This window comes from Chelonoidis abingdonii, chromosome 10 (assembly GCF_003597395.2).
Source record: "Chelonoidis abingdonii isolate Lonesome George chromosome 10, CheloAbing_2.0, whole genome shotgun sequence".
In the NCBI taxonomy this organism is placed as follows: domain Eukaryota; kingdom Metazoa; phylum Chordata; order Testudines; family Testudinidae; genus Chelonoidis; species Chelonoidis abingdonii.
In genome coordinates this window covers 73,383,691-73,397,193 of record NC_133778.1, presented here as the reverse complement: position 1 = coordinate 73,397,193, position 13,503 = coordinate 73,383,691, and the positions used below count along the sequence as shown (strand labels likewise).

Sequence of the window (13,503 nt, the reverse complement as noted above, 5' to 3'; positions counted from 1 at the left end):
TTACCACTGAGGTCTTATCTAATGAAGGATTCAGAGGTGTGATGTTAGTGTGTGCTAACTCAGTCGTTCTCAACCAGGGGTCTGGGCCACACTGGGGGGCTGTGAGCAGGTTTCAGGGGGGGCCCCAAGGAGGGCCAGCATCAGACTCACTGGGGACAAGGGCAAAAAGCTGAAGACCCATTGCATGGCGCTAAAGTCCGGGGCGCCGCGCCCAGCCACCTCGGGCTGAAGCTGAAGCCTGGGCAGCTTAGCTTTGCGAGGCTGCTTGTGGCGTGGAGCCCTGGGCAGCTGCCCTGCTTGCTATCCTCTAATGCTGGCCCTGGCTCTTATATGCAGAAAACCAGTTATTGTGGCACAGCTGGGCCATGGAGTTTTTATAGCATGTTGGTAGGGCCTCAGAAAGAGAGAGGTTGAGAACACCTGTGGTAACTAATAGTATTTCAAATGTATTATAGACAAAGCACTTGACCAGTTTTGGCAACTCTTGATGGCAATTGTCTGACTTTTTTACAGTGGATTTTAGAAATGTGTGTGTTAGTGTGTTTTAGGTAACAGCACATCATAATCCTAATATGAAAAAGTCTAGAATGTGTTTGGCACCCTTGGTTTAAAGATCACTTGCATTAATTTTTTTCTTTTCTGGAAGGATTTTCTGTATATTACCAAGGCAGCCTATAAGGACAAGACAGATGCTTGTTCTCAACTGTCCTGTGGTGCTAATTTGAATTTAGCAGAGTGTAAGTGTTCCTTTCTAAGGCCACGTCTATACGACGCGCCGTATCGGCGCGTTACAATCGATTGCTCGGGGATCAATGTATCGCGTCTCATCTAGACGCGATATATCGATCCCTGAGCGCGCTTACATCGATTCCGGAACTCCACCAAAACCAATGGAGTTCTGGAATTGACATGGCGAGCCGCGCACATCGATCCCGTGCGGTGAAGACGGGTGAGTACATCGATTTTAGATAATCGATTTCAGCTACGCTATTCTCGTAGCTGAAATTGCGTATCTAAAATCGATTTTTGCGCTTCGTGTAGACCTGGCCTAAGAGTGGTAAGGTACCATATAGCAGTGGTTCTCAACCAGGAGTACACATACTCCTGGGAGTACACAGAGGTCTTCCAGGGGGTACACTATCAACACATCTAGATATTAGCTTAGTTTAACAGGCTACATAAAAAGCACTAATGAAGTCAGTGCAAACTAAAATTTCATAAAATGACTTGTTTCTATTGCTCTGTATACATGATACACTGAAATGTAAGTACAATATTTATATTCAATTTGATTTATAACTATATAGTAAAAATGAGAAAGTAAACAATTTTTCAGTAATAGTATGCTGTGACACTTGTGTTTCTATGTCTGGTTTTGTAAGCAGATAGTTTTTAAGTGAGGAGAAACTTGGATATGCAAGACAAATCAGACTGAAAGGGGTACAGTAGTCTGGAAAGGTTGAGATAGGCATTGCTGTGTAGAATGTTAAAAATAATAAATTTTCACTATAAACTGTTTCTATTAGTCTGGAACAAATAAACAGTGATACAGATTAAATGGGAGATTCACCCAGATTTAATCTCTAAAGAGAGGCTATGTGTGAATGCCTCCTGGTGACAAATGTTGGTGTTCCTGCGTTCGTTATTAAAATATATGTATTTTTCTAAAAAATCCAAAAAATTGCTTACAGTAAGCAAGTCCACATTAAAGTAGTCATCTTTTTATAGAAAATACATTTTGCAAAATGTGTGTTCTACATGTTATATAAACAATTCTGAAGTATTTTTTTATATTTTATGAATGTGGTCTTTATTTCTTGAAAAGTTTCTCATTTTATCCCATTAAATATTTACTGGTTTTAAGACTAGACTTTACTGCTTGTAATATTACTGTTTCCTGCTTATTTTCTGTTCTGAGGTTATGAGCATGTCACGTTTATTGTGTCCAGACTTAGATTCCACCCTCTTTTGTGACAAGCTAGCATTGTTGTTCTCAACATGGATGCACAGGATGAACAATAGAAATCAGTGACCTAGAAAGCAATTATTGAATGTTGCACATACAGTCAGTAATCTACCCCCTTTGCTTTCAATGGACACTGAATGCTCTTTGTTCCTTAGGATAGAAAGAATTGGACTTCCATAGTTTCACAAAGGAAAAAAATACTTTAAATAAGAGGAATAATGGCTTTTGTGGCCCCCGCCCCAGCCTTCTCTTTCATCTGTTTTACTGAATATCTGTTGTGTATGTAAGAGACTGATGTCCCTCAATTGCTACAATAATGTTCCTTAACTTGTTTTTTTTAGAGAAGGATACCTCTGACACTTTTCTCCCTGGAATGTGAGACTACAGAAGGAAACTAATACTTTCAATGATGTTTACTGATTTTTCTAAACTTTATTTTCCTCTTCTTCCTTGCAGTCTGTGGCTAAACAGTAGAACTCAATGTTTATTACCAAATAAAGCTGTTCAGCACATTTTAGATGTTTTTAATTGGGGTTTTCATCCAGGGTTATGTCACTTGTAGGCTGTTCTGATAGGGATACTGTCAAGGTAATAATCATATTTAACCTCTTCATTCCAGACTCTTTCCTTAAGGAATGAGGTTGATAGGGAGAAAAACATTGGCATAACAGGGAAATAAATGTGGGTGTGGGAGAGCTAGAATCTGTCTTTTGACTTAAATAAAAGAACAGTAAAAGTCAATACAATTCTTTATTCAGACAAACTCAAAAAATTGCAACAGCTGTGGCTATCTTATTTCCCATATTCTCCTTTCTTCCTGACTGTCATATCCAAACACCCTCTAGTGCCTGATGTTGTGTGTGTTATGCTGATTGAATACAATGGTGTAGTAATGGGGGCAGCTGTGATTTAAGAAGCAACCCTGCAGTGCTTAGTGGGAGCCTCAGAGTTATCCAGTGAGCATGTGATTAAATGGTTAGTGTTTTTTTACTTCTAAAACCTTCTGGGTTTTGAGCAGATAATTACATACCATAAAAGGGGCATGTCAGAACTAGAATAAAACAAACATTTTACCTACTGTATACATTTGTAGAATATTCAGTTACAATTACTTTTAGCATTTATGTTATTAGTTTACTTTTTGCACTAACCCCCTTTACCTGACTGGCAGTCCTGGGGCATGCCACCAGCTTGGAAACCAACCTCTACTGCCCCCTGAAAAGTGACATCTCCCTCCTCTGCAAAAGCATGCAGGCTGAAGAGGCACACTGCTCAGCAAGATGAGAAAAACAAAAAGAAAGAGAACACCCTTAGATTGAGGAACACACAATTCCAACAGACATTTCCACCTTTTTGCCTGATGAGGTGTAATGGCTGCTATGTCTAGCTGACCTGACTATTACACTGGTCTACAATTTTTGAGAAGTCGTCTGCTTCAGAGATAAAATGTGGTATTTATTATGTATTTTGATGTGCTGAATTCAAATATGACAATTAAAACAACTGATTGGCTACTGTTTCTAAGATATTTAAGTTTTTACATTTTATGTCTATGTATATTGTGTAGATAGTAGAGTTTTAATCATAAATTGTAAACCTAGGTCTTTTCATGTGTTTATGGTTGCTTTACATGATAATATTTCACCTGTCCTGTTTATGTAACACTTTAAAAATCAGCAAAAGGGTTATATAAATAAAATTTATTATGAAACAAAAGGCAAAAAACTATTATGTACATAGTTTAGTCCTATTCAGTGTCTACTCGGCGCTTCTTGGCTTGTCTCTTGTATTCATTAAATGGAGCATCTCTTGTCACTGTCCAGCAATAGTCTGCAAGCATTGATGGGCTCCATTTGCCCTGATAGCGTTTCTCCATTGTTGCAATGTCCTGGTGAAATTGCTCGCCGTGCTCGTCGCTCACTGCTCCGCAGTTCGGTGGAAAAAAATCTAGATGAGAGTGCAAAAAATGTATCTTTAGTGACATGTTGCAACCAAGGCTTTTGTATGCCTTTAGGAGGTTTTCCACCAACAACCTGTAGTTGTCTGCCTTGTTGTTTCTGAGAAAATTTATTGCCACTAACTGGAAGGCTTTCCATGCCGTCTTTTCCTTGCCACGCAGTGCATGGTCAAATGCATCATCTCGAAGAAGTTCACGAATCTGAGGACCAACAAAGACACCTTCCTTTATCTTAGCTTCACTTAACCTTGGAAATTTTCCACGGAGGTACTTGAAAGCTGCTTGTGTTTTGTCAATGGCCTTGACAAAGTTCTTCATCAGACCCAGCTTGATGTGTAAGGGTGGTAACAAAATCTTCCTTGATTCAACAAGTGGTGGATGCTGAACACTTTTCCTCCCAGGCTCCAATGACTGTCGGAGTGGCCAGTCTTTCTTGATGTAGTGGGAATCTCTTGCACGACTATCCCATTCGCAGAGAAAACAGCAGTACTTTGTGTATCCAGTCTGCAGACCAAGCAAGAGAGCAACAACCTTCAAATCGCCACAAAGCTGCCACTGATGTTGGTCATAGTTTATGCACCTCAAAAGTTGTTTCATGTTGTCATAGGTTTCCTTCATATGGACTGCATGACCAACTGGAATTGATGGCAAAACATTGCCATTATGCAGCAAAACAGCTTTAAGACTCATCTTCGATGAATCAATGAACAGTCTCCACTCATCTGGATCGTGAGCAATGTTGAGGGCTGCCATCACACCATCGATGTTGTTGCAGGCTACAAGATCACCTTCCATGAAGAAGAATGGGACAAGATCCTTTTGACGGTCACGGAACATGGAAACCCTAACATCACCTGCCAGGAGATTCCACTGCTGTAGTCTGGAGCCCAACAGCTAGACTAGAGCCAATCAACAATTTTAAGCATCATTTTCGTTCTCAGTGACCCAGAATTAGTAAAGTTTGACTACATTTATTTCAGAAGCATTTTGGCTGTAGAGCAGTGTTATAAGGCTTTTCAAGAACTGCTGTGCTGAGTGGTGGATACCTTTTGAGATTCCAGTGGAAATTGTGCAAGAAAAATCACTCAGACTGCTTGACATTTTGTATATGGTAATGCCTGGAAGATTGGCCATTAGATTTATTTGGTAGGAAGAACTACTCTTCCTCAAATTTACGAATGTGTAGTGCTAATTGTTAGGCCCTCTTAGTGAAATATGACATCATAAATTGAGACAAAGTATCTTTTTACTGAAAAATTTCCCTCAAACAGCAGAGAAAACTACCAAAGAGGTCCAGACAGCTCTTGAGAACTCCTTTAATATCAAGACAAAGGAAGCTGTGCACTTCCTGAAAGAGTCATATGGTATTCTTCAGTCTCTGGGGATTTATACAGCAGTCCCAGGAAGGAAACAGCCCAGACCGCTGAGTTATTCTAGATGGGGCCGCTCCGCTTATTACTATAGTGAACAACGATCCTCTGAACTACCAGGAAAAAGTAGAGATTTCAGTGGAGGAAAGCCTCTGCATAGTCACGCTGTGTCCATCTTAAAGTAGCAAATCTGACATGTTAGTCGAGAGTCACTTGGAGCATTTAGAGGATCTGTTTACTTTATCTCCCTTTCCCTCCCCTTCTTTTGGCAGTTTCCTTTTTTATTTTCTGGAGACTTGGGATCACATCACCTCAGGATCTTAGAAATCATCAGAATGTGGGTGTTTCATTCAATTTCGGAACCTTCCTAACACCCAGCCCTCTTTAGGGACCACTCATGAGAGATTATTAAAAATGAGTTTACATCTAAATCTTGGAGCAATAGATGTGCCTCTGGGGTTCAGAGAGAAGGGATTTTACTCACATTTTCTAATCCTGAAGAAGGGGTATGCTGCCCAATTCTGGATTTGAGCTGTCTCAACACCTTAATCTGCCACTTAAAATTCAAATCCCTAACCTCTCTAATCTCATCCTTAGATCCCCAAAACTGGTTCATGCTGTTAACCTACAGGACACATACTTTCACATATCAGTCTACCCTGCACACAGAAAATACCTGCGATTCCAAGTGGGAAATTACCACAATTAGTACAGAGTCCTGCCCTTTGGTCTTTCAGCAGCACCAAAAGTAGTCACCAAGTGCTTAACAGTCATGATGGCTCACCTGAGAAAGCAAAGGGTATAGGTAGACTCGCACCACAATGATTCCCTCATTTGAGGGAGATCAGTGCAACAAATGAATGACTCAATTTCATATGATCCTACAACTTTACACTAAGCTGGGTCTCAGAAGCAACAGAGAAAAGTCAACTTTAGTGCCAACCGAAAGGATAGAGTTCGTTGGAGTAGTGTTAGATTCCGCAACAGCAAGAGCTTATTTGCCATAAAACAGATTCAGTACCATTGTAGGCCTCATCAACCAGCTGCGAGCTCACCCTTAAATGTCAGTAAGAGTTTGCCTCAATTCTCTTGATCCCATTCTTTCCTGTATTTACATCACATAGCATGCCAGACTACACTCACGTTACAAAAGTAGTTGAAAATGGTGTACCTACCAAACACATATCACATGAACATGGGTGTACTGATCCCCTGAGAAGTCCTCTAATAGTTAAACTGGTAGAAGAACTCTGTGCAGGTTTGCAAACGTGGACTGTTCTCTCCATTTGTCACCAACGCACTGCTAATGGATGCTTCTGTGCTCAGCTGAAGAGCTCACCTTACTACCTTCAAACCCAAGTCTCATAAGCTCCTGAAGAGAATTACCTTCATACAGTATACTACAGCTCTGAACTGTTTGATTAGCCTGCACAGTATTTCTCTCCGTACTGAGTGGACTGGAAGACCAGATGATGGCAGATAACACAATGGTGTTAGTAGACAGGGAGGAACCCGGTCATCAACTGGAAGGGATAGCGACATTCAGACACTTATGGCTGGTCTACCTTACATCGTTTTCCACAAGGACAAGTTGACCCTTAGGCCTAACCCTGCATTTTTACCAAAGATTGTTTCAGGCTTCCATTTAACTCAGGTGATTCATCTGCCATTTCCTTTCCCAAACTGAACCAGGGGGAAGCCAAACTGCATATTTTTGATGTAGTTGACAGAGCAAGACGGGTACCCAGAAATCACCTACTACAGGACAGGCCCAACAAGGAAAATAACAGAATCAGAGTGGCCATCATGTACAGCCCCCAGCTAAAAACTGCCCAGCATGTTATCAGTGATCTACAACCTATCCTGGAAAACAAACCCTCGCTGTCACAGACCTAGGGAGGCAGGTCAGTCCTCGCTTACAGACAGCCCCCCAACCTGAAGCAAATACTCACCAGCAACTACATACCACATCACAGAAACACTGACCCAGGAACCAATCCCTGTAGCAAACTTCGTTGCCTACTCTGTCCCCATATCTACTCTAGCGACACCATCAGAGGCTCATTCACCTGCACGTCTACTGATGTTATATATGCCATCATGTGCCAGCAATGCTCCTCTGGCCAAACCAGACAGTCCCTACGTAAAAGAATAAATGGACACAAATCAGACATCAGGAATAGTAACATACAAAAGCCAGTAGGAGAACACTTCAGTCTTCCTGGACATTCTATAACAGCTTTAAAAGTAGGTATACTTGAACAAAAAAACTTCAGAAACAGACTTCAAAGAGAAACAGCAGAACTAAAATTCATTTGCAAATTTAGCACAATTAATTTGGGCTTGAATGGGAACTGGGAGTGGGTGGCTCATTACAAAAGCAGCTTTGCTTCTCCTGGAATTGACACCTCCTCCTCTATTATTGAGGGTGGACTACATCCACCCTGATCGAACTGGCTCTGTCAACACTGGTTCTCCACTTGTGAGGTAACTCCCTTCCCTTCATGTATCATTATATAATGTCTGCATTTGTAATTTTCACTCCACGCATCTGAAGAAGTGGTGTTTTACTCACAAAATCGTATCCCCAAATAAATCTGTTAGTCTTTAAGGTGCCACCAGAATCCTTGTTACCTTTGATGTAGTTAAGGCTCTGTCATTTTGCTGAGCAAAACAAAACCATTCAGAAGCTCCTCTAGGCTAATTATAGCATTTGCAGCTAGAACGAAGGATCAGGCAGTATCTACCCAAAGATAATTTAAATGGGTTGCTAATTGTATTAAATCATACTATGAGTTAGCTAGATTAGTTTCACTCATGCAGTTTAGAACCCACTCCATCAGAGCAGAGACAACCTGTTGATTCTCTGAGAAGCTATGAGGGGATCAGTTCACATTTTATACATGTGACAAAGTTCCTCCTCTACCTTGGTGGGTCCTGCGCTTATTGGCGGATTTGTTCACCTCAGTGATCTTCCCCTCTTGTGGAACCCACAGTCTGGGTCAGCTCCTCCTGTGTCTGATCAGGAGTTGGGAGGTTTGGGGGGAACCCGGGCCCGCCCTCTACTCCGGGTTCCAGCCCAGGGCCCTGTGGATCGCAGCTGTCTATAGTGCCTCCTGTAACAGCTGCATGACAGCTACAACTCCCTGGGCTACTTCCCCATGGCCTCCTCCAAACACCTTCTTTATCCTCACCACAGGACCTTCCTCCTGGTATCTGATAACGCTTGTCCTCCTCAATCCTCCAGCAGTACACTCTCTCACTCTCAGCTCCTTGCCTTCTTGCTCCCAGCTCCTCACACACGCTCCTTCTCCTCTGGCTCCTCCCTGCCTGACTGGAGTGAGCTCCTTTTTAAACCCAGGTGCCCTGATTAGCCTGCCTTGATTGGCTGCAGGTGTTCTAATTAAAGTAGCTATCTCTACTGCCTTCTAGAAAGATCTTAATTGGCTCCAGGTGCCTTGATTAACCTGGAGCAACTGCCATTTGGTTACCAGGGTCCTAGGGATTTGTTTAGCCTGGGGCTAACATACCTGTTTCTCAGTACTTTACTGTAGCCATCTGGCCTTGCCCCATCACATACAGTATAATTCACTGGTAGAGGCATCAGTGTCAGACATGCACTTTGCCAGAACAGTACTCCAATCGTTATTGAAATAGACAGCAAGCACCAATCCTCCTTCCTATGAGGTCACTGCTTGTTGAGTCACCTGAAGTGCAATACATTTGAACAATCACTTGAAGGAGAAAGAATAGGTACTTTACCCTCCAGTAAATGGGATTCTTTGAGATGTGTTGTCCATGTGTATTCTATGATCTTCTCTTCCTCCCTGCTGCCATGGAGTCCTGTAACACCTGGATTCTGTCTTGACAAAGACACTGAGGGACAGTTAGGCCCACTCTGCTGTTTATTCTCCCTGCACGTAGAGTGCAGATGCATCCCCAATGGATTTTGCTGATAAAAAGAATCTGATCTCGTGCATGGCATACATGCACACCAGTAATGGAATACATATGGACACACCTTTTGAAAAACCAATATTAATTTGTAGTAGGGTTAGTAGTTATTTTCTCATTTAGATTTTTCTAGGATACTATTGCACGGCTTACTTTTGAATGAAATAAAGTTGTTTTTAGGGTACCCTAGTTCCTTGCAGCAAGAGAAATGGAGCCTAGCTGTTTGTGTTCAGTTGCCAATGTCTCAAAGTATTTCATCCAGCAATCTTCCCAGTAAACTTGGGTTCTGGGACTATTAGTTCACAGCCATTGGAAGGATTTTTGTGTATTTAGAGAGTTTTACATGTAGTGTTTTACAAATGTTAACTAATTGTCACAGCACCCCTGCGAAGTAGGCATCTTACGGATGGTGGAAAAAAACCAGAAAGGTCAAGTAATTCAGAGCCAGAATTAGAATGTTGTCGTCTCTTGTTGTCAGTCCCTGCTCAGTCCAGTAGTGTTCTCACATTGTTAAATTCTAACCCTTGTAACTAGGTGCTCAGCTAAGAGGCTAACTCAGCTGCAGGCAGCCACCTGTGAAGGGAGCTGGGAGTAGCCTTAGCTCCATAAGGTACATAGAGACAGATGCCAGAGGGAGTAATTGGGTATGTTTGTGATAACCTGTGGTCTCTCAGAAAATTACTCACAGGGCTTTGCATGCCAAAAGGCCAATTCTGCATAAGAAGCTCAAAAATTAAGTAACATGAAAAAAATTGTTTCTTAGCATGATCATATCAGATTAATTTGTGAAATATGTGTTGTTTTCTTTAAAAAAAAAAAAAATATATATATATAGAGAGAGTTTATCTCTTTTTCCCCCAGAGGTGGCTGGATCCAAACAAACCAATCAGGAAACAATTAAAAAGTGAGTAAATATATTTATTTGGTCTATTTCAAATATGATTTTTATTGAATAAGGATTTTAAAGTGACCTGATTAATTAGAAATGCTTTTGTTAATTCTAGGAGGATCTCCTTACAGTTTGAACTTTAGAGTCAAATTTTTTGTAAGTGACCCTAACAAGCTCCAAGAAGAATATACAAGGTAGGTTTAGGTAGTTTACCGTTGCAACATTCTTCTAGGAAATTTAAAAGTGGAACTAAGTATTATAAAAAAGCATAACTAGTTTTTTGATAATATTACTTATTGGAATTGTTTCTTAAAAACCTGATTTATTCATGTTTTTTGTAGTATGTTTAGGGTTTTCCATAGCTGATAACTAAAAATCACATGCTATAAGCACCCAAACTACTCAAAAACCTTTAAAATGAAGCCTTGAATACATAGTGTAGAAATCTAGTGTACATATGAAATAATCTCACAGACAAAACATTGTTCAGGTAGACATAGGAAAAGAAAAGGAAGAGAAGAAAAAAGGAAAACTTTTTCTTTCTCCTACTCATCAATGGGTACAAATTTAATTTTAACCCATGTTTGTCTCTTATGTTTGAAAACATCATAATATTTCTGAAATTATGCTGACTCATCGTTCCTTTTGTATATTAGTTCCTTAATAATTTTTTTCAGCCATGCATATCAATCAGTCTTCAACTTCACTTTTATTAGTATAACATGGAGACTTATGGTGATACAGCAGCAATCTTAGCTGGCGCAAATACAGTAATTTCGGTGTACCTATTGTGTAGTAATGTGCCTAAGGCTCAGAGTTTTACAGGTATTTAGGCATTTCTGCAAGCAGTGTTGCAGTACCTAACTAAGTTAGGAGCCTAAATCTCATTTTCAAAAGGGATTTAGGCAACTGTAAAAAAAACTTTTTGAAAATGAGGTTTAAGATCTTAAATCAGTTAGGTTTTACAGTGTTGAGTACAGCAACACCTGAATAGCTGTACTAATCTGGGCCTAAATTGTATAAAGGGAGTGCTCAATTGGTACCAGATTAAAAAGTTGTGAATGTCCTGTGCTGTTAAGAGGTGTGCCCAAAATTTTCAAACCAAGGTGTATAAATGTAGACGCCTCCTCCATTTTTAGGCACCCAAGTATATGCAGTCTGATTTTTTTTCAAATTGCTGAGCATTTACAACAGAAGGTGACTTAAGTGGGATTTGTAGATGCTTGGTCCCTCTAAAAAAAAACCCAGGAAGGCTATTTTTTATTTAGGTTCCCAAAGAGCCTAACTTGTCCCATGTCTGTTGTTAGACTAGGCAATTTTTTTTTCTTTTCAAAACTTAGATAAAATATATGATGATAAGTCGTAAAATATATTTTTCAGACATTGATGGCCATTTTCTTACCAGCATTGGCTGTTGCTAATCAATAATTTGGTAGATGCTATCTTTCCAATCTTTCTGGCTGTGTATAATCTGGCACAAAGGCAGACGAAAACATCCTAAAATTGCTGTTAATGTTCATGAGGCCAACAGACATGGGCAACAAAGGGGCATACTTTTGGCTGCCTGTTTATCCTCCGTCAGTTTAAATAAACTCTTGCTAGCAAACAATCTATTTTTAACATGTATTAAGATTGCTAACATATTTAACATTTATTAAGGTTGTTTTAATTTAACATAGCTCCATCTTCATTGTTCTTACTATTTAAGATGTGAATGCATTGTGCAAGCTATTTTAGACCTACATTGCTAAAGTTGCTTTAATTTCTATTTATTTCCCATTTTGTTCAACAAAGTAGAAGAGGTTTACATGCTTTAAGTCAGTGGCCCCAACCTTTTTGTGGCCAGTAGCACATTGATGTTTTCAGAAGTGTGTGGCGGGCGCCAGCAATTTTTCAAGGCTTATTTTGTGTTTGTACATTATATAATATGAAAAACATCATATTTAATATTACATAATATATGAATCGCTAAGATAAAAAGGGTAATTTTACATGTAAAAGGTATTAAATTAAATTATTTGGCAATTACTCTTTCACCTTACCATGTGAATTTGCTCTTTTTTAATCTACCTGTTAGAAAAATTAAGGAGTTTTTACAAAACAGTTTTCATCTTATTTATTTTAAAAAAGTAAAACATTGTTGAACTGCTGATCCAAATATATTTATTATTTTTACTTTAACATAGAATGAAGCCTGCAGCCCTGGAGTTCTCTGTCCCCGGCAGGCGCGGGGCCACGGCTTCTCTCCATCTTAAGCCACGGCCCCGCGCCTGCCAGGGGCTGAGAACACCCTTCAGTGTTTTTATACCTTCAGTTTTACATGTCATCCTGAACTTACTATTATGTGTGATCAAATGAAGATCCTAGAATACTTTTTGTGGGCTTTAGGGGTTCGGTAGGCCCAATGTCCTCAATAAGTACCGATTCACAGAATTCCATTCTGGTCACTTTACATGCACTCTGTTTCTACTCCTGGGTACAAAATGCAGCGTTTCTTTACACCCCAGAGGTAACTGCATTTCACTTATGGATGGGTTGGTTCCTCTGTGTATGCAGGCACATTTGTAAAAATGCTCGTGGGGTTCTTCACTATTGTTAACCTACTTTAAAAGTCCATATCAGGAACCCTTATATAACTATTATGAGGCAGTTGTTGTTCACTTACCAATTTGTAAGAAAATGAAAGAATCGGTAAAAATCCTCTCAATTTTTAATGCAATAAATTAATTCTAAATGTTTGAATTCTGTCATGACAGTAAATATTAATCTGTTAAATATTTTAGTACAAACAGTGCTTCTGATAATATAAACAGCTACACAAACAATTGTTTTCTATTAATTTACTGTCCCAAGGCCTGAGTTGTATGAATGCTTGTGTTACAACTGTCAAAGCGGATGTGCAAGAAGAAAAATACGCGATGGGCTCGATACCAGGACCTGGGATGTCTCAAAGCAGTATTACGTACAAGAAAGCAATCACCTATTGTCGCTATATCCCCTATTATGGGGGTGGTTCTCATTTGTAGTGTGTGTGCTTTGCCAACTTTCTAATTTAGATTTAAATGTTCACTTCCTTAAAATCCTCTAAACCTTAATGAGGGGTTGGAGGAAACTTAGTATATATATAACTTTTGGGTGAATTATGGGTACATGTTCAATCTCATCCTGCCAGAGTCTCTTTTCTTTTTTAGGGAAGCCTACATTTTCAAATGTGACTGTTCATTTTGGGTGCCTTCATTTTTGAGTGCCCAACTTCAGACAATTTAGAGGGCCCTGGTTTTCAGTAGCTGAGTTTTTCAGCACTTTCTGGAAACCAGGACCCTTTAAGTTGTCCCAGTTTGGGCACCCAAAAATCAGTAGTTGCATT

At 39.9% G+C, this 13,503-nt stretch overlaps 1 protein-coding gene across 1 annotated transcript in view; it reads left to right on the top strand.

The window, feature by feature from the left end:
- PTPN4 (protein tyrosine phosphatase non-receptor type 4) overlaps positions 1-13,503 on the top strand; it is a 204,525-nt gene that overhangs the window by 74,808 nt on the left and 116,214 nt on the right. Inside the window, 2 exon segments of the mRNA XM_032795835.2 lie at positions 10,109-10,151; positions 10,252-10,330. Of these exon segments, the coding sequence (XP_032651726.1) occupies positions 10,109-10,151; positions 10,252-10,330 (122 nt within the window).